General features: G+C 37.7%; 1 protein-coding gene across 4 annotated transcripts in view; it reads right to left on the bottom strand.

Moving 5' to 3' along the window:
* Positions 1–21,515, bottom strand: part of LOC132841849 (collagen alpha-1(XIX) chain) — a 124,383-nt gene extending 102,868 nt beyond the window's left edge. For 2 of the 4 annotated variants that reach the window (XM_060864429.1, XM_060864431.1), the window contains exons 1-12: positions 21,443–21,515; positions 19,864–19,971; positions 18,911–18,982; positions 18,045–18,144; positions 13,042–13,165; positions 12,602–12,877; positions 11,809–11,889; positions 7,925–8,062; positions 7,631–7,693; positions 2,391–2,435; positions 1,806–1,859; positions 1,052–1,096 (exon numbers count right to left, since the gene is read on the bottom strand). In XM_060864429.1, the coding sequence (XP_060720412.1) occupies positions 1,052–1,096; positions 1,806–1,859; positions 2,391–2,435; positions 7,631–7,693; positions 7,925–8,062; positions 11,809–11,889; positions 12,602–12,877; positions 13,042–13,165; positions 18,045–18,144; positions 18,911–18,982; positions 19,864–19,948 (1,083 nt within the window). In that variant the 5' untranslated portion in view covers positions 19,949–19,971; positions 21,443–21,515. Of the gene's footprint in view, positions 1–1,051; positions 1,097–1,805; positions 1,860–2,390; positions 2,436–7,625; positions 7,694–7,924; positions 8,063–11,808; positions 11,890–12,601; positions 12,878–13,041; positions 13,166–18,044; positions 18,145–18,910; positions 18,983–19,863; positions 19,972–21,442 lie in introns of those variants that run through there. The other 2 variants (XM_060864430.1, XM_060864432.1) reach the window with 2 other exon arrangements.
* Positions 21,516–27,163: the final 5,648 nt, after the last annotated feature.

Below are 27,163 nucleotides of genomic sequence, written 5' to 3'. Positions count from 1 at the left end.
AACTCAATTGTGCATGTTGCTCACTTACTGGAGACAAAACTGAAGCCAGAATGAGCAACACAAGAACCTGAAGGCAGCTGCCTCAAATAGACAAAACATTTAGTAATGCCCATGGGTTCCAGACTTCAGGAAGTCATGGACTGCAAAAAGATTTGTATCTAAAGATTATTTTTAATACTTATATTTAGAATTATTCTAGAAATAGAATTACGTTTATGTTTGTGAGAATGCTACGCAATATTTATTAAAATGTTATATTTCATTAAACTTTGCAAATTTAAATCCCATGTTCTGGTGTACAGATGCAAAATGACCAAAGTCGTATAACTGTCCATCCAATACCTACGAACTCAACTGTATGTGTAAATTGAATGATTAAAAAAACAAAGAATTTCCTTGTACTGACATGCCAGTTTAGTGTTGAGCTGTTACAGAAAAATAATTCACACCAGTGTGGTGTGATATAGCGTGATGCAAAGCAGAGGCATCTGGTTTATACTTGACATATGACTTTCAGTGTGCATGCAGATGCAATGGTAACACAAGCAGCATTGCTCACATACTCACTAGGTATCATATTTACATCAATAAATTTTAAAAGTGACATTCACTAGCTGGCAATTCGGACCCAAAACATCCCTGTCCATCATGTTTTAAATCTGATATCTATTTTTCTATTTTTAATTGTTTGTTGAACTATGCCAGCAACGAATGTTATTCCTAAATATAAGACTAAAATATCATGTAACCTATGCATTTAAATGCTATCATTTTATTTTAGGTATTACCATACGAAATTAGTCTTGAATATAAAGTTGTAAGAAAAATAAGTAAATGAATCAAAAGAAGATATATTTCTCATGACCCCATTTGTAAATCAAGTGACCTGTGACTTGACCCAAGTATGGAAACCCCAGTCCATACCACTTTTTTGAATTTTTGTTCATGTTCTTTCACAGATATGTATCAGCTTCTGACATTTTAAATAATAAACCACTATTGATTCCCAAATGGAATCCCAAAGTGAGGTAATGTAAATCTACTTACGAACCTTTTCACCACCAATCCCTTGCTCCCCGGCTGACCCAGGTTCACCCTAAACAAAATGACAGAAAACATCTGAGACTTCACATTCTTGCACTCATTTAAGCAATTTCAATTATTAAATCCAGTTAGATACCGCAGTGTACATACAGCAGTTACTGTTTCTGTTTCACAGAACTTATAAGGTTCTCTGAAGCACCAGGATTCAATATTCAATCCTGAGTTCAGGTTACTGCCTATGTAGAGTTTTGTATGTTTTTCATTTGTCTTAATGTCTGAGTACTCTGGTTTCTTCCTACTTCACAAAAAGTAGTTGGTCTAAATTGCCTTCAGTAGTGTATGAGTGTGTTAATGTCTCTGTCTATGGTGACCTTTAATTACAGCAGCCTAGATCCATATCAATCATGATCTGGATAAAATGGTTACTAAAGATGAATGAATGAATGAATGAATGAAATAGTTAATTATTATTATTATTTTTTTTTTTAATTTTCACAGCAGGTTTTTGGCATTAATATGTTTTCAGTTTCAAGAGCAAACAATATTCTGATGCTACACATTTGCAATGTTGTGTGCAGCAAAACAGTTTGCCATCTGTATATACACAAGGCTTCATGTTTACTCCAGGCTATTTCAAGGTGCAATGTAAGCCACATTCGCCATTAGACAAAATGTTATTTGGTAACTGTGGTAACATACAAGATTCTTGGGACCCAAATGTGGAAAACACTATGAAAATATGTTTATTAAATGATACTTACCTTAGTTCCTGTATTACCATCTAAGCCGGGCATGCCAGCAATGCCCATGTCACCCTAAAAAGATCCTTAGACTTAATGAATGGCTAAAAAAACACAACTATAGTAAGTGTCACAATACCAATTATCATAATAAATGTTGTTATTTGCTGTCTTAATGAACACTTTATGTTATGAGTACTAACAATATACCTATAACTCATAATTATTTAGAATAGTCTAAACATACTGGAAATATCTTGGATGACATGGTAACCATTAATGATCCTGTGAAATTCAAATATTATTAATATGATTATAATATTAATTATAATTCATTAGTTTCTTACTTATTATTTTAACATGAATTACATGAATTTGCCACTAACTGCAAAAGAAATAATCTGGCCAATTATGCAGTATTATATTTTCTATAGGTTATGTAAATGCTACCAAAATTCCCATCATAATTAGAATTTTGCTCAGGTCAGTTTCCCTACCACCTCCGCCACATAAACTGTGACTTATTTCTTGCTCATTATATTTTAGTGTGCTATAACGTTGCACTATAAAATGGGCAAAGAAAAACTACAGTATAACCACATATACCTTCTCCCCAGGAATACCAGGATACCCATTAATTCCTGAATCCCCCTAGAAAAGAAAGACTGTTTTATGCATGAATGATACACTTGTAAAGCTGTTGAGGATAACTTTGAAAAACAGTAGCCAGCAGCTCTAGAGTGGGATAATATTATTTGACAGTTTAAGGGAGAGTACACACCCTGGGCCAGCAGTAACCTTGTTGGACATGGTTGACTGTGCTTGAGTCCAGTTACTTGATGTTAGATATTTAAAGATTTATTTGTCATTATAATGTAACATTTGAATACATTCTCATGTCACATAACAGACGTTTCTTTGCAAAAATTCCTAATTATATATGATGTTTATCTGCTATTATTTTTATTTAACAGCATACCTATAACTTATAATTTCTTAGAATAGCCACACTTGACAGCCACGGTGCTTCGCGCTCCAGTAGTGTTGTTTTTTTAAAGAGTTTTTTTTAGTTTTTCCTGTTTTTTTGTTTATCACTATCAGGTTTAGCACGGATGAACTCCAGAATATTTGGCAAAACACACCACAAAATCTCCTACCGGTTTTCAATTAATCGGACGTCCTGCTAAACATTGTAGTTTCGGAGCAGCGACGCTGATCATACGCTTCAAGACGCGCAGACAGGGGAAGTGAACCGGTGCGCTCATGAAGCTCAGACAGATTTCAATGAACTCTGCCGAAATATCTGTCGAACTTTCGACTGTTCAGAGCAGCCCATGATGCAGAACCAAAGGAAAAATCGCAGGGTGGTGGGATGTGCTTCTACATCAATGAAAGTTGGTGTACAGATATAACAGTGTTAAAGAAGATGTGATGCCCAGATCTAGAAGTGCTCTTCATTAATTGCAAACCATTCTACTCGCCACGGGAGACTCGCTCGTTCATTCTTGTGAGTGTTTACATTCCACCGCAAGCACATGTGAGTCTGGCTTTACAACTCAAGTCAAGAAGCTTTTATTTTCATTTCAACCATATATAGCTGTTGCAGTACACAGTAAAATGAGACAACGTTTCTCCAGTACCATTGCGCTATATAAAACAAAGACAGAGCTAAGGTCCTAAAGTCCTAGCCACATAAAGTGCATCTGTGCAAACCGGTGCAAGCTACTCCTGCGCCATCATCTTGGATAACAAAAACTCGCTGATCAGATTACAGGGACAGGAACAAAAACACCCGGAGTCTGTTAGAATAATTCCTGGGGAAGCAAATCTCTCCCGTGAACTTCCAAAATACAGACAGCACGTTACATGTCCCACCAGAGACTGTAAAGAGATGGACCAACGAAACAGAGCAGATTTTCAAGCCTGTTTTGGCCTAACTGCTTGGAGTGTTTTTAAAGCTGCTGCCAATGATCTGGACAAGCTCACTGAGACTAACTTTATATATCAGTTTTTGTGTGGATAAATGCATCCCTACCAGAAGTCATCTAACATTGGACAATGAAAAGCCATGGTTTACAGCGAAACTCAGACGTCTTGCCAAACATCAGGCCAAAGAGGATGCCTACAGAAATGGAGACCTGGTCTTGTACAATCAGGCCAGGAACACACTAGATAGGAGGATTAGAGCGGCTAAGAAGAGCTATGCTGAAAGCTTGGAGGTTCAGTTCACCTTTTCAGTCTGGAAAGGTTTGAAAGCCATCAAGAAATTACAATCAACAACTGAATCAACAACTTGCTGAAGATCTGAATGAGTTTTATTGTAGATTCAAAACCCCCCACACCCATTTCTGATCATCCTTCACACAACCTTTAACACCTCCAGTAACCCCCCCCCCCACACCCCACCCCCCATCCGGCACTCCCGATCAGTGAAAATGATGTGTGCTACGTCTTCAGAAAGAACAAAAGAAGAAAGGCACCATGCCCAGATGGTGTGACATTTGTCTGAAAACCTGTGCTGACCAATGACCCCCATCTTCACACAGATCTTCCAACAGATCACTGGAGCTGTGTGAAGTCCCTGTCTGCTTCAAACATTCAACCATCATCCCTATCCCAAAGAAACCCAAGATAAGAGGACTTAATGACTACAGACCTATGGCACTGACGTCTGTCACCATGAAGTCATTCTAAAAACTGCTTCTGGTTTATCTGAAAGACTTTACTGGTCCCTTACTGGACCCCCTGCTGTTTGCTTATTGAGCAAACAGGTCCGTGGATGATGCAGTAAACTTGGGACTGCTTTACATCCGGCAACACCTGGATAAATCAGGGACTTATGCAAGGATCCTGTTTCATGTCTTTTTCCCACTGTTACAGTCTCTAACCTATACAGCATCGCTGGTCTCACTACTTTCATGTACAACTTTCCTTTAATTCTTGCTGACATCTGCCCATTACCATAACAAACAAGAAGTGAATCAAAGCCAATCCTTGCTGTATCCACACCTCCACCTTGAACTCCAGCACAAGTCAGTCATACTCCTCTCAAACATTTCCTGAACTACTCTGACATCCTTCTCTGCCACTCCTGACATCCTCATACAGTACCAAAGCTCCTCTCTCAACAGACTGTCATATGCTTTCTCTAAATCAACAAAGATGCGGTGAAGCTCCTTCTGACCATCTCTGTACATCTCCATTAACATTCTTAGAGCAAAAGTTGCATCATTAGTGCTCTTTCTGGGCATGAAACCATACTGATGCACACAAATATCCACTTCCTTTCTTAGCCTAGCATCCACTACTCTTTCCCATAGCTTCATTGTGTGGCTCATCAATTTTATACCTCTATAGTTGCTACAACTCTGCACATTACCCTTGTTCTTAAAGATCAGCACCAGAACACTTCTCCTCCATTCCTCAGACATTTTCTCACTCTCTAAAACTCTGTTAAACAATCGAGATAAAAACTCCACTGCTGTCTCTCCTAGACACTTCCACACCTCCACAGGTAGATCATATCGACCAACAGCCTTTCCACTCTTGATTCGACTCAGGGCCGTCCTCATAGCATCCTTTCTAATCTTTGCTATTTCCTGCTCTACAATATTCACTCTTCCTCATGTCTTTCCCTCTCGTTTTCCTCATTCATCAGCTCCTCAAAATATTACTTCCATCTGCACACTCTCCTCACCTGTTAGCACCTTATCTGTTGCACATCAATCTCAATTATATCTCTCTGTCTCGCTAATCTGTACAAGTCTTTCTTGCCTTCCTTCATGTCCAACCTGGCATACAACTCATTGTAATCCTTGTAATCCTGTCTATATTTTTTGGTCCTTTCCATGTCCCACTTCTTTTTAGCTAGCCTTAGCTAGAAGCAAAGCGTGCACATGCCCAGACAATCCACAGCCACTTCCTGGACAGCGAAGAACTACAAGACTACAAGACAGCTTCACCTGCCTGTGATGATGATGCCTCCCTCCATGATGCACTGAATGACTTCTACGCTTGGTTTGAGGTGCAGAACAACCAGGTGCAAGAAAGACCATCCAATATCCTGTCTTTGAATGTTGATAAAACTAAAGAGATGGTTTTTGACTTCAGAAAAGCACAGAGCGACCACTCTCCGCTGAACATCGATGGAACATCTGTAGAGATCGTCAAGAGCACCAAATTTCCTGGTGTTCATCAAGTGGAGAACTTCACCTGGTCACTCAACACCAGCTCCATCACCAAAAAAGCCCAGCAGCTTCTCTACTTCTTGTGAAGGCTGAGAAAAGCCCATCTGCCTTCCCCCATTCTGACTACCTACTACAGACCGACCATTGAGAGCATTCTGAGCAGCTCAAGAAGTCAAGTCAAGAAGTCAAGAAGCTTTTATTGTCATTTCGACCATATATAGCTGTTGCAGTACACAGTGAAATGAGACAACGTTTCTCCAGGATTGTGGTGCTACATAAAACAAAGACAGGGCTAAGGTCTTAGTAAGTAGTCCAGCCACATAAAATGCCGAAGGTACCGAAGCATTCGGGCCCTCACGACGAGACTGCTTCTTTCCACAACATACACACATACCCATACCCATGCACAATCAACTGTATGGACTTCGATGACCCACACACTCTTCCAGTTTACATCCATGTCTAAAGCACCATCATATCAAACTGTTTGCACACTGTTTTTTCTCTTTGCACAAGCTGTCTCACAATTCAGTCGATTGCTGTTTTGCACAATACATTACAATACCTCATGTAACTGCTGATATAATACTAATGTGTTCATTCCAGTATTTCTGCACATGTAATGTTGATTGAACATACAGTATTTACACTGGTTAGTTCTGTTTTTTTGTGTATTGCCTTTTGTGTATTTTCTTTTGTGTAATGTCTTGTATTTTTTGTCCTGCACTGTCTTTTTGTCTTTTGTCTTGAATTTTTTGTCAGATGCACTTCATGTGGCTAAAACTACTTATTTAAGTCCTTAGCTCTGTCTTTGTTTTATTTAGCACCTGGTCCTGGAGAAACGTTGTCTCATTTCACTGCAGGGCTGTCAAGTGTCATGCACTGAGAGTGACAGTAGCGCATTTCGGTCTTTTGTCACGCTCTCCCGCCACACATCGTATTTCTCACGCAGAAAAACTTTTTGACTATCATATATTTAAAATGCTGCAGCGCCCAAACTGTATCTGTCTGCACTGCTGTCTCTATGGAACCGGGCAGGGATCAAGTGCGTCACCTTAGTCGAGCCTGTTACTTATCAGTCAATCAAAAAAAAAAAGAGGCTACACAATAGCCAATCAGAAAATAGCACTATCTGGGTAAGATTTAACGCAACAACCAATGAAAAAAAAACATTAGCGAGGGTACAGCTTGTCTCTGGACGGGATATTGTCCTCAATCATGACCCTAAAAATGACTGGGCTTGAGCCAAACTGTTTTAAATGGGAGCACTGATAAAGGAGTCCAAAAAGGCTCTCTCTCTCTCTCTCTCTCTCTCTCTCTCTCTCTCTCACACACACACACACACACACACAAATTAATAAATGTAAAGTAAACAAATACTTTGTATTTGGTTAAATTGCGGTCAGAGATCCTTACTCCCCCATTATTGTTTTTTTTTTTTTTTTTTTTTTTATGGTGGCTGGTTGGAGATGTCACACTTGACTGTGTACTACAACAGCTACATATGGTTGAAATGACAATAAAAGCTTCTTGAATCTTGACTAGATTTCTGTAAAGTTGCTTTTGTGACAGTGTCAAACGTGTGATATAAATAAAACTAAATTTAACTGATTTTTTTTATTTTATTAATAATCAGCGTATACCTTATCCTTACCTTACCTTATCTCCTTTATCTCCTTTTGCTCCAGGAAATCCAGCCACACCTTGATGACCAGGCTCTCCCTTCAAAAAACAAAAAGGTTGTTTGTCAAACGACTAGACTTTTAGTAGTACATTCATTAGCCAAATTCATATGTCTTTGAACAAACAGCCCCTCTTTCTAAAATGTTTTTACTCCTACATCTGGTTGTTATCGAGGAAATAGGGGTTAACATATGTGAATTACAAACGCACAAAAGACATACATGTCTCACTGCAAACACCTTAGGATTAGCAGTTAACAGTTAAATGTACCTTCTCTGCCCAGCACTGGCATTGATCAGCAGGCTTTTGGGTTGGTGTGGACCGTTGCACTGTCGGCTGTTGGGTTTGGTGGTGGTAACCCGTGAGCAATGGGGAAGATGTAGGAGCATGGTTTTCTCTAACACCACACTGGTCAAACAGAAGAAAAGTATAATCTGATCATTTTTACATCTCAAAGCATACCTTTTGAATTTGAAATCCAAGAACAATTGTTTTTTCATATTTTCATGACTTGGATTTGCTGAGGCTGGGATTTAGTTATCAATCGTTTAGTAAGGTTATGAGTAAATTGTTGCAGAAGTCAACCAAACAAAAGATTTTCTTCTGGATCCCCAAAATTTCAGGAACACTGATATTGTTTGTACTCACATGTATATACGTAACACTTGTAAAATGCAAATTGCAGTCCAATCGAAACTTATTTGCATTTAATGAAACTGGAATCACAAAATAGCTAATTAGGCTATTCCTATTCTATTAGGCAGAAAGGCAGAGTTATTTTGTTTACCAAACACAAGGGAGGTTAAGGAAAGTAAAATCATTTTACATTATTTTAAGAGTGGAGTGCTGGAAATGTTGGACAGCTTTAAAGAATATGATAAGCCAGCATTCATCCTCCAAAAAGCTCATTTTAATCATGCTTTCCATCATAAGCATGACCTAAATCTTCCATGAGCTTAGGCAGTTGATTAAAGCTATGTGCAGTCATACTGACCCATCATCTATATATAGAGTAGCATTTCTTTTGTTATAACTGAACCATTAGGTTTATTTGTCTTCATTTTTGTACACAGCATTTTCTGTTTTGTTTGCACCAGACCAAACTAGCTTGAGGATGTGTTCTTAAAAGAGACCACAAAGCACTTCTCTAAATGACTTTGGATAGGGGTGTCTGCAAAATTCTACAAATGTAATAAAAAAAATAATGAATTTAAACTCAACAATACACAGTTATCATATTTCCCAATATCTATCAAAATTATATGATATAAATTCGATCAAGTTGAGGTTTAATTAGTTAATCTTCTTATCTGTTAATTTTAGTAATTTAGGAGCATGAACAAAACATAAATGTTTTTCTTAAATTATAGGATATTCATGGATAGGCTCACAAAATTTCCTCTATGAATAAATCCATTTTTATCCAGCTAGATAGATGAGGAGTATTATTCCAAATTAACTGAAGCACATTTCCATGAATACCACATTTCTTGTATAATTGCTCCTGTAATGTTTTTACAATACATTGGTTATAAAATCATATCTTTGAAATGTTGAAATGTAATTGTAACTAGAACGTACATTTCCTGAAGAAAATGTTAATGGTGCTTGGACGTGGCAAGTTCCCCTCATCGTGCTGAGTGTTTTGATATATGACATGTCCATGTTGTGTTAACTTTTAGATTTTGCTTATTTTGGGGGTGGGGCTACACGTGAAGTCAGTTTCCCTCATTGTGGGGGTGTCTTGCTAATTGCCTATAATTTCCACCTGTTGTCTATTCCATTTGCAGAACCGCATGTGAAATTGATTGTCAATCAGTGTAAGTGGGCAGTTTGATTTCCCAGAAGTGTGATTGACTTGGAGTTACATTGTGTTGTTTAAGTGTTCCATTTATTTTTTTGAGCAGTGTATTTATCTAAATCAGCTTGTTTTCTTTGCTACTACCAGATTAGAGAAGTATAATTTCCAGGAGCTAACATAAACTGGACAGATCAAAGTCAAGCTAATGGTAATTATTGGTATTGGTATATTTAAATAAATATTGGTTATTTAAATAGGGGGGCACGGTGGCTTAGTGGTTAGCACGTTCGCCTCACACCTCCAGGGTTAGGGGTTCGATTCCCGCCTCCGCATTGTGTGTGTGGAGTTTGCATGTTCTCCCCGTGCCTCGGGGGTTTCCTCCGGGTACTCCGGTTTCCTCCCCCGGTCCAAAGACATGGTAGGTTGATTGGCATCTCTGGAAAATTGTCCGTAGTGTGTTGATTGCGTGAGTGAATGAGAGTGTGTGTGTGTGCCCTGTGATGGGTTGGCACTCCGTCCAGGGTGTATCCTGCCTTGATGCCCGATGACGCCTGAGATAGGCACAGGCTCCCAAGGCAGGATACACCAACCCATCGCAGGGCACACACACACACTCTCATTCACTCACGCAATCACACACTACGGACCATGCATGTCTTTGGACCGGGGGAGGAAACCGGAGTACCCGGAGGAAACCCCCGAGGCACGGGGAGAACATGCAAACTCCATACACACAAGGCGGAGGCGGGAATCGAACCCCCAACCCTGAAGGTGTGAGGTGAAAAATACTTTAAAATAAAAATTGATTGTCACTCCTTTAATGTTTTTCACATGAATAGCAGCTTATTGTTACTTAATTTTACTTTATTTTTAGCTAAATACTTCCAGTACTAAATGCTAAGATTTTTACCATTATTTATACATTTGCTATACATTCCATCTCTGATTCATTCTAATTCTTTGATCCAAATTTGCATGCCATTTACAGTCCCCTCTGAAAGACTTAAAAGCACTTTTGTACAGTATGTCGCTCTGGATAAGGGCGTCTGCCAAACGCTGTAAATGTAAATGTAAATTATACCTTCACCCCTGCCCTGTAAAGGTTGTTGATAGCGCCACCGACCATTAATTTGAATGAATTAAACTGCCAGTAGTTTTTTTGATTTTCTTCACAGCCCTCACAGCTGTCATCAACTGCTTTTCATAGTCATCCTGTATGATTTCTGTTATGCTCAATGCTTATGCAATTTCTGTGATAAATTATACCATTTTCACAAAATAGCCTGCTATTCTCCAACAGTTCCCCCATTCTCCCTTTAAAACAACACAGTCTTCACATGTAACACTTAGGGCTCTAATCTAGGCAACTAATCTAACAGTGCATCCCCGGTCAACAAGAAAAACCTGTCAGTCACATATCCAATATTTAACACTACAATAGCACTTGTAAAATGGTTGAGTTCATATGAAAAACACCATGATATATATTTACAGCATTTAGCAGATGCCCTTATCCAGAGCAACTTACATTTTTTTTAATCTCATTTTTATACAACTGAACAATTGAGGGTTAAGGGCGTTGCTCAGGGGCCCAGTAGTGGCAGCTTGGTGGACGTAGGAATCGAACTCACAACCTTCCGATTGGTAGCCCAATACACACATTTATATGTAAATGTCGGGGGCACGGTGGCTTAGTGGTTAGCACGTTCGCCTCACACCTCCAGGGTTGGGGGTTCGATTCCCGCCTCTGCCTTGTGTGTGTGGAGTTTGCATGTTCTCCCCGTGCCTCGGGGGTTTCCTCCGGGTACTCCGGTTTCCTCCCCCGGTCCAAAGACATGCTTGTAGGTTGATTGGCATCTCTGGAAAATTGTCCGTAGTGTGTGATTGAGTGAGTGAATGAGAGTGTGTGTGTGTCCTGTGATGGGTTGGCACTCCATCCAGGGCGTATCCTGCCTTGATGCCCGATGACGCCTGAGATAGGCACAGGCTCCCCGTGACCCGAGGTAGTTCGGATAAGCGGTAGAAGATGAATGAATGAATATGTAAATGTCATGAAATTAAATTTACAATTCTGATATTTCAAGTCCCAATATATTTAGTCTATAAGATACAAAACGACGGGCTTTGTTGTACTAATACTTTTTGAGGAAAATGTATTGTTAATGAAATCTTGCATAACACAATGATTTTGATTTTCTTAGTAAATTGACTGTTTTTTAACCATTTTAAATGTCAAAAATGTAAAAATCAAGAACTTAAATACCATTCTGATATGCATTTCTGATGGCACTGTTCATATTTTTGAGTTAACGTACATGCGACAACATATTATTGTATGATAATGCTGTCTTACACTTGCTCCGGGTGTATCACAGCAGTTGGCCTCTTCTGACACACTTGGATCGCAAAAGATTAGAATCTCCTGAAGCTCAATCTGTGAAAGTAAACTTTGTTCATGACAATTTCATGAAAATGTAATAACCAATATAATGACCGATATTTTCACTTTTTTAGCTCATAGAATTAGGCTGAATTTACAGAGATTTTACATTACATTTACATATGTAGTTCAGAATCTATAGACTTTCTTTAAATCCTGAAGTATTTCAACCAGAACTAAGTATAGCTTTTTTACTGAAGTGTATTCACAAAAATTTTTTACTGAAGTGTATTCACAAAAATTATTTCAAACAATGTTTGAACAATATTTTAAAATGTGAAAGGAAGCAATAGTATATTAATCTAGCGATAAATATACTATTGCTTCCTTTCACATTTTAAAATATTGTTCAAACATTGTTTGAAATAATTTTTGTGAATTTTCCAGGATTCCTACACAGTGACAACCAATGAGTGGTCAAAGACCATCAGACATACACAATATGGCTAAAGATGTTTGGAGACCTGACCATCACACCCATATCCCATTCCAGAAGTTGTCCCCATCTGCTAAAATAATTAAAACATATTTGCCAAGGAGGACTGTGGTGCAGTCTGCGATTCAAGTAATCTCTGAATTTATCAGTGGGTTTAAACAGCTGTGTGCTTCCAACTTTGTGGGAAGGAACACGTTATGGCCGTGATGGACTTGTGTCCGTAAAACTTCAAAGACTTTTATTTGCATTGATTTCGTGTTAGAAACTCACGTCCACAGGTCGTCCATCCTCCACCCTAGTAGTAATTAGCGTACGTCCATCCAAGTCTACTGCATCTCTAACTGCAGTCAGACGTGTCTCGATCAGCTTACAGTCAATGTAGACTGAAACACTGCTGCGTCGTACTGACACCCCAAACTTATGCCACTGGCGGTCAAAGAGAACGTGCAAATCCCGGTTTTTGAATATATACTGGAGTTTGGTTTTCAGAAAGCCTATGGCTGAAAACTCAACCACCTTTTTAGCCCCATCCACTATTAATGATACCTGTAAAGAAAAAAAAAAACAGATAAAAGATAAAAGATATAGGACGTTTATACTATATAACTTTCAAATAAACGTTTTTCATGTAACAATCATGACTATATTACGGTGAGAAAAGCAGGTTATAGCCAAGTGCTAATAGTGTGACTACTCAATTTTTCTCATACTTGTGATTCTCCAGCCTGGTCTAAGAGATTCCAAAGAAACCATCGATCCTTCTTTGTAGTTTTCCTGAGTCGGAATGTAGTTACCAGGGAGTATTCATGAGACAGCCCATTCGGAAACACCAACCTACAACCAACAAACATAAACGTCTGTTAACTGTTCAAAAACTATTGGAGCATTGATAGCATTGCAGGTTTATTCCACAACCCATGCGAAAACAACTCAAACCACCGTTCTCACCCATAACCAGATATCTTCCCAAAGATAAACTATAGGTGTTAAAGTCTTTTATAAGGCTGCCACTGATTATACCTATAGGTTCTTCTCACTGGTACTGTGGAGCCTGAAAAAAGACCACTCCTTAAGAATAATGCTAAAAATGAAATTGGTTCAGTGTGGATGGTGCCAGCGCATGACCAACATATTTTTAGAGACAGTAAGACTAGAACGCAGGATATTTGTCATTTGCAAAGACAGGTGTATTATTTAGAAGTAATAAACTGCAGAATGTATGGTACTTATGTCTAAGAATCACTTCAATAATAGACATGATCTCAAACCTGGAACTCAGGGTAGTCCTAGGACATGTTCATAAAAAAGCCCAATGGACCCTGATGGCAGTGGTCTCAGTTAGAGGACGTACTAATTTTCATTAAATAAATTCATCACCTTCTGAGAGTGAGGTATAGACTTTTAAATAAGTTTGTAACTAATTCATAGGTAATCAGGATGTTTTGGGTGAATTTCTCCTTCACTGTGTTCCACCACTCCCTCCATCCACACCAGATAAGCTTTCGCATCATTCTGTCTCTACTGACAAAGGTTTATGAGGTGTTTCTAAAAAAAGTTTGGAATATTTTGATGCCACCTTGTGGTGTGTAGTAAGGAAGAGGCTACACAAGTCTTCTGTGTTTCAGTGAGCTGCAACAAGGATAAAAGAAGCAGAGACATGACTCACAGTACAGAGAGCTGAGCTGCACAGAACTGTGTGTGCATGTATATGTGTTTATGTTGGTGAGGTCCTTGGAGAATGCATGAAGCTAAAAGTGCAGAAAAGAGGAATTAAAGAAAGAAATAAAGAAGACAATTTGAATTGCCTCAAGCATGCCTTCCAATTCCTCAATTCCCATCAAACCGAGGGAGTGCCACAGTACGAATTAACTCATAATCTTAGTATAATTCTCCCACTCAAGCCTGACCTGGCAATACTGTGCACAAGGCAAAAATATAAACCCTGAATGGCTTGCCAGTCTAACATGGGGCACTGTGTACACAAGCACATTCATTCATTCATCTTCTACCGCTTATCCGAACTACCTCGGGTCACGGGGAGCCTGTGCCTATCTCAGACGTCATCGGGCATCAAGGCAGGATACACCCTGGACGGAATGCCAACCCATCACAGGGCACACACACACTCATTCACTCACGCAATCACACACTACGGACAATTTTCCAGAGATGCCAATCAACCTACCATGCATGTCTTTGGACCGGGGGAGGAAACCGGAGTACCCGGAAGAAACCCCCGAGGCACGGGGAGAACATGCAAACTCCACACACACAAGGCGGAGGCGGGAATCGAACCCCCAACCCTGGAGGTGTGAGGCGAACGTGCTAACCACTAAGCCACCGTGCCCCCTACACAAGCACAAATTCACAAAATTTACTTATAATCACTAATGGATAGCAAACCATAATGACATTGACAGAACATGGAAAAACCCTGAAGCAGCAAGATTGTACGACTACACTGCTCACCTGGCTATGTTTGTTTTGTTGTTGTTGTTTTTTTTTACCATTGACTAATAGTTCTAAAAACTAATAACACAATATTGTATTTGTATTTCAAAATCTTTTCAAAAGAAAAGAAAACAAAAACATGAATTAGCCAGCACTCGTTTGGCAAATGACATCTTTGACGTGCTATAAAATGACATGTCCTGGTTGTTCAGACTAAAAAGAATATCCCCTGTAGCGAGACTAAAAAGTGGTAGAATAACTCAGAAATACCTTGGTAATTAAGTGCTTTAATGCAAACTCAACCATGTCACAAGGTCACACTCTCCAAAGACTGCCAACTTTCAAATATAAAAACCTTCACATCCATAAAATCATACATCTACTGTAACAACCATAATCATGGCATCTTCTCTAATAAAACCAAAACATCCGATGTACAACAAATGATTTGTAGATCACTACTCAGAGTACTTAGTATTTAGAGTACTTCCTATATGCTATATTCCTATACTTTTGCACATGTACTGTAGAATATACAGTACGTACACTGGTCGGCGCCGCTTTTGTGTATTGTCTTGAAGTGTTTTGCATTGTTTGTTTGCACTGTCTTTTGTTTTGCACTGTTTGCACTAGGGTGCACAGATGCACTTTATGCGGCATGGGCTAATTTACTTTATGTCCTTAGCTCTGTGTTGTTCTATATAGCATTATGGTTCTGGAGAAACTGTCTCATTTCACTATGTACTGTGTCAGCTATATATGGTTGAAATGAAAATGAAAGTTCTTGACTTGACTTGAAACTTTGTACTGTAAACCAGCAAATACTGAACCTCAAGTCTTCTTTTTCCAAGTATAGTATCATTTCAAAGTCAGGTCCAGTAAATATGATCCAAGACCATGAAAGAGGAGCCCAGCAACATTTCCTGTGAGTAAAGTGAGAAATGTCTGGACCTGGAGCTACACTAATCCCCTGTATCTCCAGCTGTCAAGCCCCATCACCTGTCAATGCTTGTCCATAATTGCAGGCTGGAATGAGAAGGGGCGGTTAAATGCCCTTAGTATCTCCTTCCCTTCTGTCCTCTCTATGTTTAGGCTCATAGACCTCAGGTCCAACAGGAAGCTGCAAGCCAATAATAATTTGATAAAGCAACTAGGGTTGCAAAGGGGCGGAAAGTTTCCGGTAAATTTCCGGGTAAATTTCCGGAAACTTTCCACGGGAACTTAATCTGGGGAATTTTGGGAATATTCCAAATTGGAAACTTTACGGGATGTTATGGAAATTTACGGGAATTTATGGGAATTATTTGGAAATATAAGGAAATGTATATAAACTATATCATATACAAACATAAAGAAACATTTTGTTTGGTCATAAGAAGACAGGCATGCAAGGTAATACAAATTTTAAAAATGACATCTTGACTGATTTAATTGTAAGTAGAACTTTAATTGATTATTTCATTGAGTAACACAAAAGCATAATAAACAGTATTATGCTTAGAATAAACATAATAAACTTAATAATTGTAATAAACATATTTCCCTATGATTGCTGTAAAATGAAAGCATCCCCTACCCTAAAACTTCTAAAAAAGTCCCAATGAAAATGTACAATGAAGCATTTTTTCTCAAGCTTATTAGGTCTCTGCTTCTGTGGTAGTCAAGGCCTGGAAAATGGAGGTGAACCCCTACTTAAGTGATATATGGAGGATTTTTTTTATTTCAGGGGGGGAGTGAGTGTGTGTGTGTGTGTGTGGGGGGGGTGTCGGTCGGTCATCAAATTATCTGTGTATGTGTAACACTCCTAATTTACTACTTAATAAGAGTTAGTAAGGTAGTTATTAAGTTTAGGTATTGGGTACCATTAAGAATGTAGAATTAGGTAATGTAGAATAAGGCATTAATATGTGCTTAATAAGTACTAATAAATAGCCAATATTCTATTAATATTAATGCTAATAAGTAACTAGTTAAATGACCCTAAAATAAAGTGTTACTGTGCATGTTATGGAAGAATGCAAGTACATGCAGGGGGTTTGGCCTCAATGGCCCTCCAGTAAGCAGTGTGCTGTGTGCAAGTGACCGAGGAACGCAGGGTACAAATTCAACTTAAATTGCATTAAATCTTGTTGTTTTAAACACAATTATGCTGCAAGATTTTTTTTAACTACATTTATGTTCCTTGTTATAGGCAACTCTGCATTTTTTTTTAAATTCCCAGTTTATTCCCATATATTCCCGTTAATTCCCATATATTCCCATTGATTCCCATATATTCCCGTTAATTCCCATGGAAAGTTTCCAGCCTTGAAAATTCCCGGAATTTTGCAACCCTAAAAGCAACGGATCACCAATCACCTCTTCTGGGGCCATAACAAAGCAACCTGGTCAAGATGTGAACAGCTATGTTTAAGGTAGCCTAAACAACAATAGTTCATCCAGATACATCATATAGTTACTGAAGCCTTTTGTTGCTATAGTTATTGTTATGGCTTTGGGAAATTTATAGACAATTTTATTTCATGCTATTTCATGTTACAACATCTACAACTTACAAATGATTTATTTGTAGATGAAAGCAAAGTTAAAAGCATAATATACAGCACCACATGAATGCTACTGTATGAATTATGATAGAATTATGAATTACCACAGGAAACAACTATTCTGTCAATAATTGTAACATCAGCAAATGTACTACACAACTAGAATGGATTCATGTCCTCATAACACATTAAATCTGCAATTTAGGTCCATTCTAATTATTCAACAGCTTACTTCAGAGTTCCATCTTATTAGCCACATAAACAGAATGATCTCTGCATACAGACAATACCTAGAATCCCTGGATCATCCAGACAGTGAGCCAGGTGCTGCACTGGTTGGCTGTTCATCCGGGTATCAGTTGACCCGAAGGCAAACTTACACCCTGAGAAAATATTAGTATGCACGGCAGAAACTGAATATAATCCTGGCACATTTTCAGATCTTGAGTGGTTTCGGGCACATGCTCAGTAATGGTAGCAACTGGTGCTGATGGGTCTTTTTCCAGGCACACACAACCGTTTACTAAGATCTCAAAAAATTATTTGAGAATAATGCTCTCCAGCACCACCTCCAGAAAGTCTCCATCACACAAAGCTTCTTATAAGAATCTATTTAGTGCATATTTCCTTTGTCATACAGCAGATCTGTCAGTAGAACTGATCTCAATTTTAGAACCAAACACCAAATCTCCATTTTTGCATAAAACACAACTTACTCTGTGGCTTTAACCAGGGGCTTGCTCCCTAGTCTGAAGAAAGGTCTGTCATCTGTACTTGTTCCCTTCCGAAGAACAAACTTTTCTGCTAAATCAAATCCTAAAGAGAAACAGAAAATTATCATAATGTTATAGTAAACATTGACTAAAGCATTTTGCAAAAACGCTTATTAAAACGAGCACTGTAGAAATAATTGGCTAGAGTTTTTGGCTTATTAAATTTTGTTATTAATTGGTATGAAACTATGTAAAATATCCAAGATTCTCACACATATTTCATTGTGGCACATTACTTTTTAAAAATAGTTTTCATATAACATAATGAACTGTCAATTTATAGTACCACTTTTAAACATCCTATACTGAATATTTACATCAAGATATTAGATTAGATTAGATTAGATTAGATTAGATTCAACTTTATTGTCATTACACATGTACAAGTACAAGGCAACGAAATGCAGTTTAGGTCTAACCGGAGTGCAATAGCAGCAAGTGCAGGATATACAGTGTTTACATCAGTTAAATAAGTTAAATAAAGTGGTAATATGGAAGTAATTTACATGTGTGTGTGTGTACTATGAACATAAATTTACAGAAAGATATGTGCAGTAACAAAATATATGGCTAAACCTATAAACAGTAATTTACATGTATGTACATTTATGTGTATGTACAATGAATATAATATACAGATAAATATATATGTACTATGAATATAATATACAGATGGTTATTACTATAAACTGAAATTAACAGAAGGGTATACGCTATAAACAAAAACAAAAATATACAGGAGGATATGTACAATGGTAAGCATTATATGCATTAAATGATATAGCAGTTGCACTGTTTCTAAATCATACCTGTAAACTCATGACCTTCATTCTTGTGGGCATACCATCTTTTCTCCAGTTTTAATGGAGGGCACAAATGACCTAAAATATATAAATAAATAAATAAATAAATAAATAAATAAATAAATAAATAACCTATTATAAATTTTGTTTTGCAAATGGATTAGTTTGCTGCTTACATAGTATTAAGGTGTAATGATTAATCAGTAGAGATTCTCAAATTCCAATCATTCATTCCAGGCATCCATTAAAGGCTTAACTGTTTTCAGGAATACATGTACATTTGTATTTCAGAATAATATAAATTATATTAAAAGCAGACTTTGGTAATTAATGATGATGTGCTGCTATATCATTATGTGCTTTCTGACTATAAAAATTGCAGATAAATATACTGATACGGTTAAGGAAAAACAGATCCATAGCAGTGTGCATGTGACACTTGTCCTGGTGACCTCTACGTTGTACATTTATGGAAACATACAGTATAGTTCATGTCAGAAGGTCCAGACCATGTGCCTGTAGCTGCCTTGAAGGAAGCAAGATTTTTTTTTTCACATCAAATAATTACTTTACACTTCTGGTTAATTAAATAACTCATTTACACATAAGTGTTAATTAAAGGTGGTGTTTATTTTAATCCATCCCCATATCTAAGAGGTCAGCTTTACCTTCTATCATACTGTGTGTGAGCTAAAGTTGGCAACCTAAGCAACATGATGCCACTGAAGTAACAACTACATTTAACAGCTCTGGTGTTTGGAGATACATTTACTAGCCTTGGCATGAAGCCCACCCACAACTGCAAAACACAAATGCAAACTAATCACAGATTCACTGTTGTGAAACATTTATTCTAAGGACTGAAAAAATATGGCTTAAAAAAAAAAAAAAGATGAAAAGAGCAAGGCATATACAAAGATATGTAAGTGAAATGTAACAGATGGAGTTGATATACATACCTATTTTATCATTTACTGCCATGCCAAAAGTTAAAGGAATGCCATTTACTATCCAGAAGATAATCCATTTTAGCCAGTGACTCATGTCTTCTTCACTACGAAAATGGGCTTATTAGATAAATAAAACAAAATAAAGGTCATGTTTAAGGTACCTTAGATATTATGATAAATATAAGATAATGAATTAATGTTTACATCAAATAATCAAGCGCAAAGTATTTAAAATTAAAGTTAATATTAAAGTGCATTCAAATGACATCAGAAAAACAACACAATTCTTATTTATGGACAGTAATGTTAGATTTTGTATTTTCTCAAACAGACTTTGAAGAGTAGGCTGTATATATATATATATATATATATATATATATATATATATATATATATATATATATATATATATATATACAGTATATACAGCCTACGTTGTGAAGATACATATTATGAATTCAAGCATATACGTGTATATATATATATATATATATATATATATATATATATATATATATATATATATATATATATATATATATATATGCTTACATATTCACTGTTGTGAAACATTTATTCTAAGGACTGAAAAAATATACAAATGTATATATATACTTAATATACTTATATGCTTACATATTATGAAAACTACTTATATATACTTATAATTATTGATAAAGTAGAATTGACAAATTTCCCACGATATCAAAATTCAAGAAGTTTAAACGAATTAATAATAAAAGTAAGCATGTGTCTGTGTCACCCTCCTTAAGTTTTTCCGTTTAACCTGATCTCATCATCTGTTTACCTGTATTTTTACAGCTAAGCTGTGTATCCGTCTCAAATGTGAGGTCACATATTCCATTAATAAATACATCTCGTGGCTGCGTCCCAAATAGCACACTACAGTACTAGTTGGGTTGCCATACCGAGGTACTATTTTGACTTGCTCTTTAGTGCCTGAGTATGCGGTTTGGGACGTTGCCCACGGATCACGTGGGGATCAGAACGTCTCTTAACACTTGGATGATTAGTGCACAGGAAGGTGTCACATCACTTACCAACGGGACAGTGTGGAATGTCAAGACTACGGTTCGTCATGTTGACTTGGCAAAAAATAAACTCATAAATGAATATCACGCCAACACGTGAGCGCGTGTGTATTATCATACGTGCTCGCAGTAGGATTCCATGCTATGGACATATAGGTCCGTTGTTTTTTTTTTTTTTTGCCAAAGACAATTGCCTGCATTGCATTACACACGAATGACTGTACAGTTGAAGTGACAGTATTATTATATAGCATTATTATACAGTACACACGCACAAAACAAACAATATGCTGCGCAAAATCCAACTGCACACATTAGCTCTTGTGAGAATACAAGTGCTCTGGTCCTGTCTAAAGGCGTGCAGAATGACTTTATCAAGGACTTTGGATCAATTCGCAGGAGGCCGACATCATGTGAGACGCCAGAAAAATGAACACAAATCTACATTTATAAATGACAAATTCCGTAGGCTAATACTCAACGGAACAGACACTGCCTTGGTGAATTAAACAAACAAAACAAGGCAACGTACTTACGTCTACTAAGAAAGTTTTTTTTTCCCCCGAAGCCTCTGGAAGCGCTATTTTAAACGCGCCTTCGGTTCTGAACACACACTTGGAGGTAAAAAGTGAGAATGGAAGCTCATGGAGGAAAGCGTGTCCTTATTAGTCGCACTAACTGACCCTCCCACTCACTCACTATTCTACACCAGTACACACAGCTACATCACACACGGAGATGAAGACATAATAGCCTTTACACATGCTAGGTTCTCTAACCAGCCTGGGATGAAGAGCAAAATACTCTGGGTTTACATATCCAAATGCTTCACATATCCAAAAACGAATTCATTCAACATCCAGAGATGATGGACTTTACATCTTCTTTTGATGAAGCTCTTCCTTTGTTGTACATATATATATATATATATATATATATATATATATATATATATATATATATATATATATATATATATATATATATATATATATATGTACAACAATATATGTACATTCTGATAAAATTATATCAGAATATATATATATATATATATTCTGATATAATTAGATTTTTACTTGACTGTTTTTATAAGGTTTCATAAGGTTTTATAAATTGTTTATATATATATATATATATATATATATATATATATATATATATATATATATATATATATATATATATATATATATATATGAATAATTATGTAGCTTTGTAGAAGCCAACATTCTGTTTTCCTATTTAAGCTTAGACAAAAATGTATCAAGAGTAACTCCTCCTATCCTAGTGCTTTCAAGCCACATACACCAAATTTGGATATGTTGTAGACCCTGGTCTGACGTTTGTTGCTATGACTTTTCTAAGCGATCCGAGTACCGGTACTTCCAGTACCGGGTCTCAAAATGGCCTTTTTTCCCCATAGACTCCCATTATAAACTTTGGAGGTTTATAACTCGGCAAGCTTTCGAACTATCTACACCAAACTCGGCCAGCTCCTTTAGGGTGATACTCTGAACAAAGGTTTAAATTGGTGTACCGACTGGCCTTCTGGTTGTCCTGCAATGTGACATATCAAATGTGACATATCAAAACACTCAGAACAATGAGGGGAACTTCCTCACGGGTGTTCTGATGACGTCACATGCTTGTCTCCACTTAACTCCAAATGTTTTGGCACCCTAGCTTTATGTTTACTTGCTTCCAAAAGTAACACTGACCCTTATGTCCACTCGCTTCCAAAAAGCATCGGCCTTTGTGAATACTTGCATCGTCAAACAACAACGTTTGTCACGACGAACTTTACAAATCTAGTTATATATTAAAATTTTATAAATATGTACAACAAAGGAAGAGCTCCGTCAAAAGAAGATTTTTTTTAATAACCTTGCCAGAGCCTAGAAATAAACCTAACTATAAATCTGCTGGGTGATCTAAAATGGGCTATATGCAGAGGAGATCCCCTTACTATTTGATAGATCTTGAATATTTGGCAAGAATGTGTGGGTTTAATATTGCTATGTCAAGATGCGCCATGATGATAGACCTTATGCAGACTTATTATGCAAGTTAGGTTATGGTATTTTTTTTTATTATTATTATATTTATTTATTCATTTGTACAAAAAATGCTAATTCTTTTTCACTGCATTTTTCACTCTAAAAAATGTTAATATTGGCAACTTAAAAAAAATTAAGTCAACAAAGTACCATTCATTCATTCATTCATCTTCTACCGCTTATCCGAACTATCTCGGGTCACGGGGAGCCTGTGCCTATCTCAGGCGTCATCAGGCATCAAGGCAGGATACACCCTGGACGGAGTGCCAACCCATCGCAGGGCTCAACAAAGTACCATAACGTTTAATTTGAGTGCCATAATCTTCGGTAAAATTGATTAAATATATCATTTAACTTTACTCAAAAACATTAAGTCAGTTCTGATAAAAGCAACATTTAAATTGCTTAATAATATTGTCAATTAGGAGTTGAAATAAATAATACATTTAATACATCTAAAGCAATTAATTAAAAATGCTTTCAATTGGAATTGGAATTGTCCAAACTCAGGACTAGCAATGACATTTCATTCAAAAACCATAGACAAATGGACAGCTTATGAAGTGCAAGAAATTCTGAACAAATATCATTCAGAAAAAAGGCTGAGAGCCACGGAAAAAAGAAACAGATCGACTGAATGTGAAAAGAAAATCGCTGTGAATGAGGTACATGGGAGTCCTAGCCCATGCCCAGTTAAAGGTGAACAGGATTTACCCCAGTCAAAACAGTCAGAATATATGGACCTGGAAAAAGTGATCAGTATGCCGGAGAGAGTTCTGATGAATAATAGTGGCAAAGCACAGACAATCAAGGAGAGCAGGAAGTGAAGCAACATGTCCTGAATTCCAGGCTTGAATGTTGTACCATGCTTAGTTTGCAAGGACACCTCACATTCTGCTTTTACTCACTGTAAAGACAAAAGGCTCTGTTTCCAGTGTTTTTCACCTGCTCATTCCAGAAACAGATGTCCGAAGGACAGGAAGAACGCTTCCTCAGTCAACCAGCAATCAAACTATACTGTCAGGACTCAGCCCGGACACTGGCCACGTGCTTTTGTTTTTGTTTTGTGTTACGTGTCTGCCCCACCCTTGTTTACTCCTCCCTGTCTCTGCACACCTGTTCCCCATGTGTTAATTGTTTGTTGATTTTGTTGTTTTGTGGGTGACATGGGTCCGCATTTTTTCCGGTGAGGGACGCCGCTCCGCTTCCGGTATTCCGCGGGGGGCGCCGCCTCACTTCCTGGTTGCAGTCCATGTCACCAGCCCGAAATTTATTTTTGCCCCATGGTGGAGGACTTTTCCCACCCTCCCCCCTGATGGTTTTCTGGGCTCGTGTAGGGGGGTTGTGCTCAGGCCTTCAGCTCGGCTGTGGACGTCGCTTGAATCTTCAGCTCGGCTGTGGACGTCGCTCGACCCTTCAGCTTGGCTGTGGACGTCGCTCGACCATCTCTGGCTGCGCCGCCGTGTGCCTTGCTCCCCCTACCTGCCTCGCCGTGTGCCTCGCTCCCCCCACCTGCCTCGCCGTGTGCCTCACTCCCCCCTCCTGGACCTTGTCGGGAGTTGCGCCTCGAGGGGGGGTCCTGTCAGGACTCAGCCCGGACTTTGGCCACGTGTTAATTTCCCCATGTGTTGGGGAAATTCCCCACATTAATTAGTTATAGTATTTAACCGTGCCGCGTTGCCTATAGCAGCGCGGAATTCTTGTCTTTGGTTGTCGTCTGATGTCGTGTCTGTGTCTTTGTTTCATGTTTTTAGTTATTAAATCTGTTTATTTTACGCTATCCTGCACTTGGGTCTTTTTTTTTTTTATCCCCGCGTTACTGACATATACAATATAAGAGCTATTGGTATATTCATGATTTTGATATATGCACAGTAATCTTTTTATTAAAGAAATTATTCAGGAAATACTACAGATGGCTTTGTGTATTGTCTTTTGTGTAAAGTCTTGTATTTTTAGTTTGCACTGTCTTTTGTCCTGCACTGTTTGCACCAGGTTGCACAGACGCACTTTATGTAGCTAGGACTAACTTACTAAGTCCTTAGCTCTGTCTTTGTTTTATGTAGCTTCATGGTCCTGGAGAAACGTTGTCTCATTTCACTGTGTACTGCAACAGCTATATATGGTTAAAATTACAATAAAAGCTTCTTGGCTTGACACTTGATAATTAACTGTCTTCCCAGGTGACCTCTCAATGGTGGGCAGTGATAAAAGCAGCAGCCTGAATACAAAACACAAAACACACATTTGCACACACTAATGCTTTACATCACATAGCATAAACTCAACACTTTCACCTCATAAACAGCTGTTTGTTTTGATGTAATGATGGTCACACTATAACATTTGGATACCACTAACAGAGAGGTTCTCTTCTTGTTTACTTCCAATGCCTGCAATCTCTACTTGCACTACTTAGACTAAAAAAACATTTCCGAAATATTCAGAGTATAGCCCATATGTACATATTGAAAGTGGCAAGCAGTGATTAAAAATTAGAATTTGCTTAGTAAATAGTGTAGATTAACAGAACTTTACCAGCTGACTAGTTGCTCATGCTGATTTACATTGCAAACAATTTATGATTAGGTTATGGTTTTAGTGTTTTTCATTACCTTGCACTTTTGTGCATTAAAAAAATAAGAATTTAAAAAGTATAGTCTAGAAACTAAAATTGTTTCAAAATGCATCACTGCTGTTTGGTAAGACAACTAAACTTAGCAGTACATTTTAGGAGCACACGTGTTAGGCTTTGGATGAAATTGTCCATTCAAAAATTAAGCACACAATATGATTTCCATTTATTTAGAGAATAAAGAATTTCTTACAACAAATAATTATTTGTTTTTAGTTACAATAATATACTCTTTAACTATCAGAGTTAAGTATTAAACCTGGTAATGGATACAGAGTTTTGGTCCTATTAGCAGAGAGCATGTTCTTGATGGATGATCATCTAATCTGTACTTTCTGTATAATCTGACCTGCATTTCATCTTCCAGGTTCATGTGACACTTCCTGGGATCTGGAGCATTACATTACATTTACATTCCTATCAAAATTTATTGTAGTTACACAGGCTAAAATATTAGCACTGACCATATATGTATATAAAAAACCATATATGAAGGATTTTTCCTTCAAAAAAAAAAAAACAAATACACTGCCAAGTGCAGTAATCACTTGCATTTCGTTAACAAGCAGTTTATGCAAGGCATTGTGGGACTTGCTGGTTATAGTGCCTGCTTATGGAACTAAATACATAAAGGAAAGTCGTGTTCTGGTGCATAAAATCTGCATTGTGAGTTATGAGGTATGAAGGCACCTAAATTCCCATCAGGCTCTGCACAATGTGAGTCCTGTTGCATTTTTTCCATATATTCCAATCCTTCATTCAATTACTTACTTGAAGCAAAACTGTCCTTTCCTAAATGGATGTTTTTCCAATTAGCTGGCTCAGCTAATACAGTTGTGAGGTAGTGGGAAGTGTTGTCACAATATACTATAGATCCAAAGAACCCTGCTTCAATCTTGAGCTGTCTGCTGCTTAATTTAATTAGATTTCATACCTCCTGAACCCTCCCCCTTACATACCAGGAAATGGATTGGTTTATATGGATATGCTAATAAACAGCACATACTTAGGTGTGAATGTGTGTGATGGGTTGACGTCTTAATCAGAGCACCCAGTTTTATTTTGATAGGCTCTGAAGCCACCTTGAAACTGACCAGGGTAAAGTAGTTATGTAGGAATGTAAGGAATGTATGAATGAAAGAATAAATTATAGTTTGTTCTACCCATCTACTGACCAACCACATCAGAGTTCTCAGGTGAATTCAGCATCATGTAATGGAAACGTCTTGACTGGTTGGACATTTCCAGCCCAGCGACAAGCTTGGCCTTGTTGGAAGGCGTGAGTACAGTACCTTTAGGTTGAAGCTCTGGCTTAGCCTGTTTAAAGCTCGGGTTGTAAAAGTGACGCAAGGTGCTGACTTGCTTCTCTGAGATCTCATAGTCTGGGCACATTTACGGAAGCTGTACAGGTTTAGCTGGCAAACAAATCTTGTGAAATCTGTCATTTTTAAGTACTTGTTCATCTGCTTGTTGGCTGTAGATAGCACTTCAGCTTTGAAGGCCTCTGGACAGATCAGTATTCCTTCCCCACTGTCATCCCAGAAGATTTAGCAAATCTGAGG

The sequence above is a fragment of the Tachysurus vachellii genome, chromosome 2, assembly GCF_030014155.1.
Source record: "Tachysurus vachellii isolate PV-2020 chromosome 2, HZAU_Pvac_v1, whole genome shotgun sequence".
NCBI classification, from domain to species: domain Eukaryota; kingdom Metazoa; phylum Chordata; class Actinopteri; order Siluriformes; family Bagridae; genus Tachysurus; species Tachysurus vachellii.
This window is presented reverse-complemented; position numbering and strand designations above follow the sequence as displayed.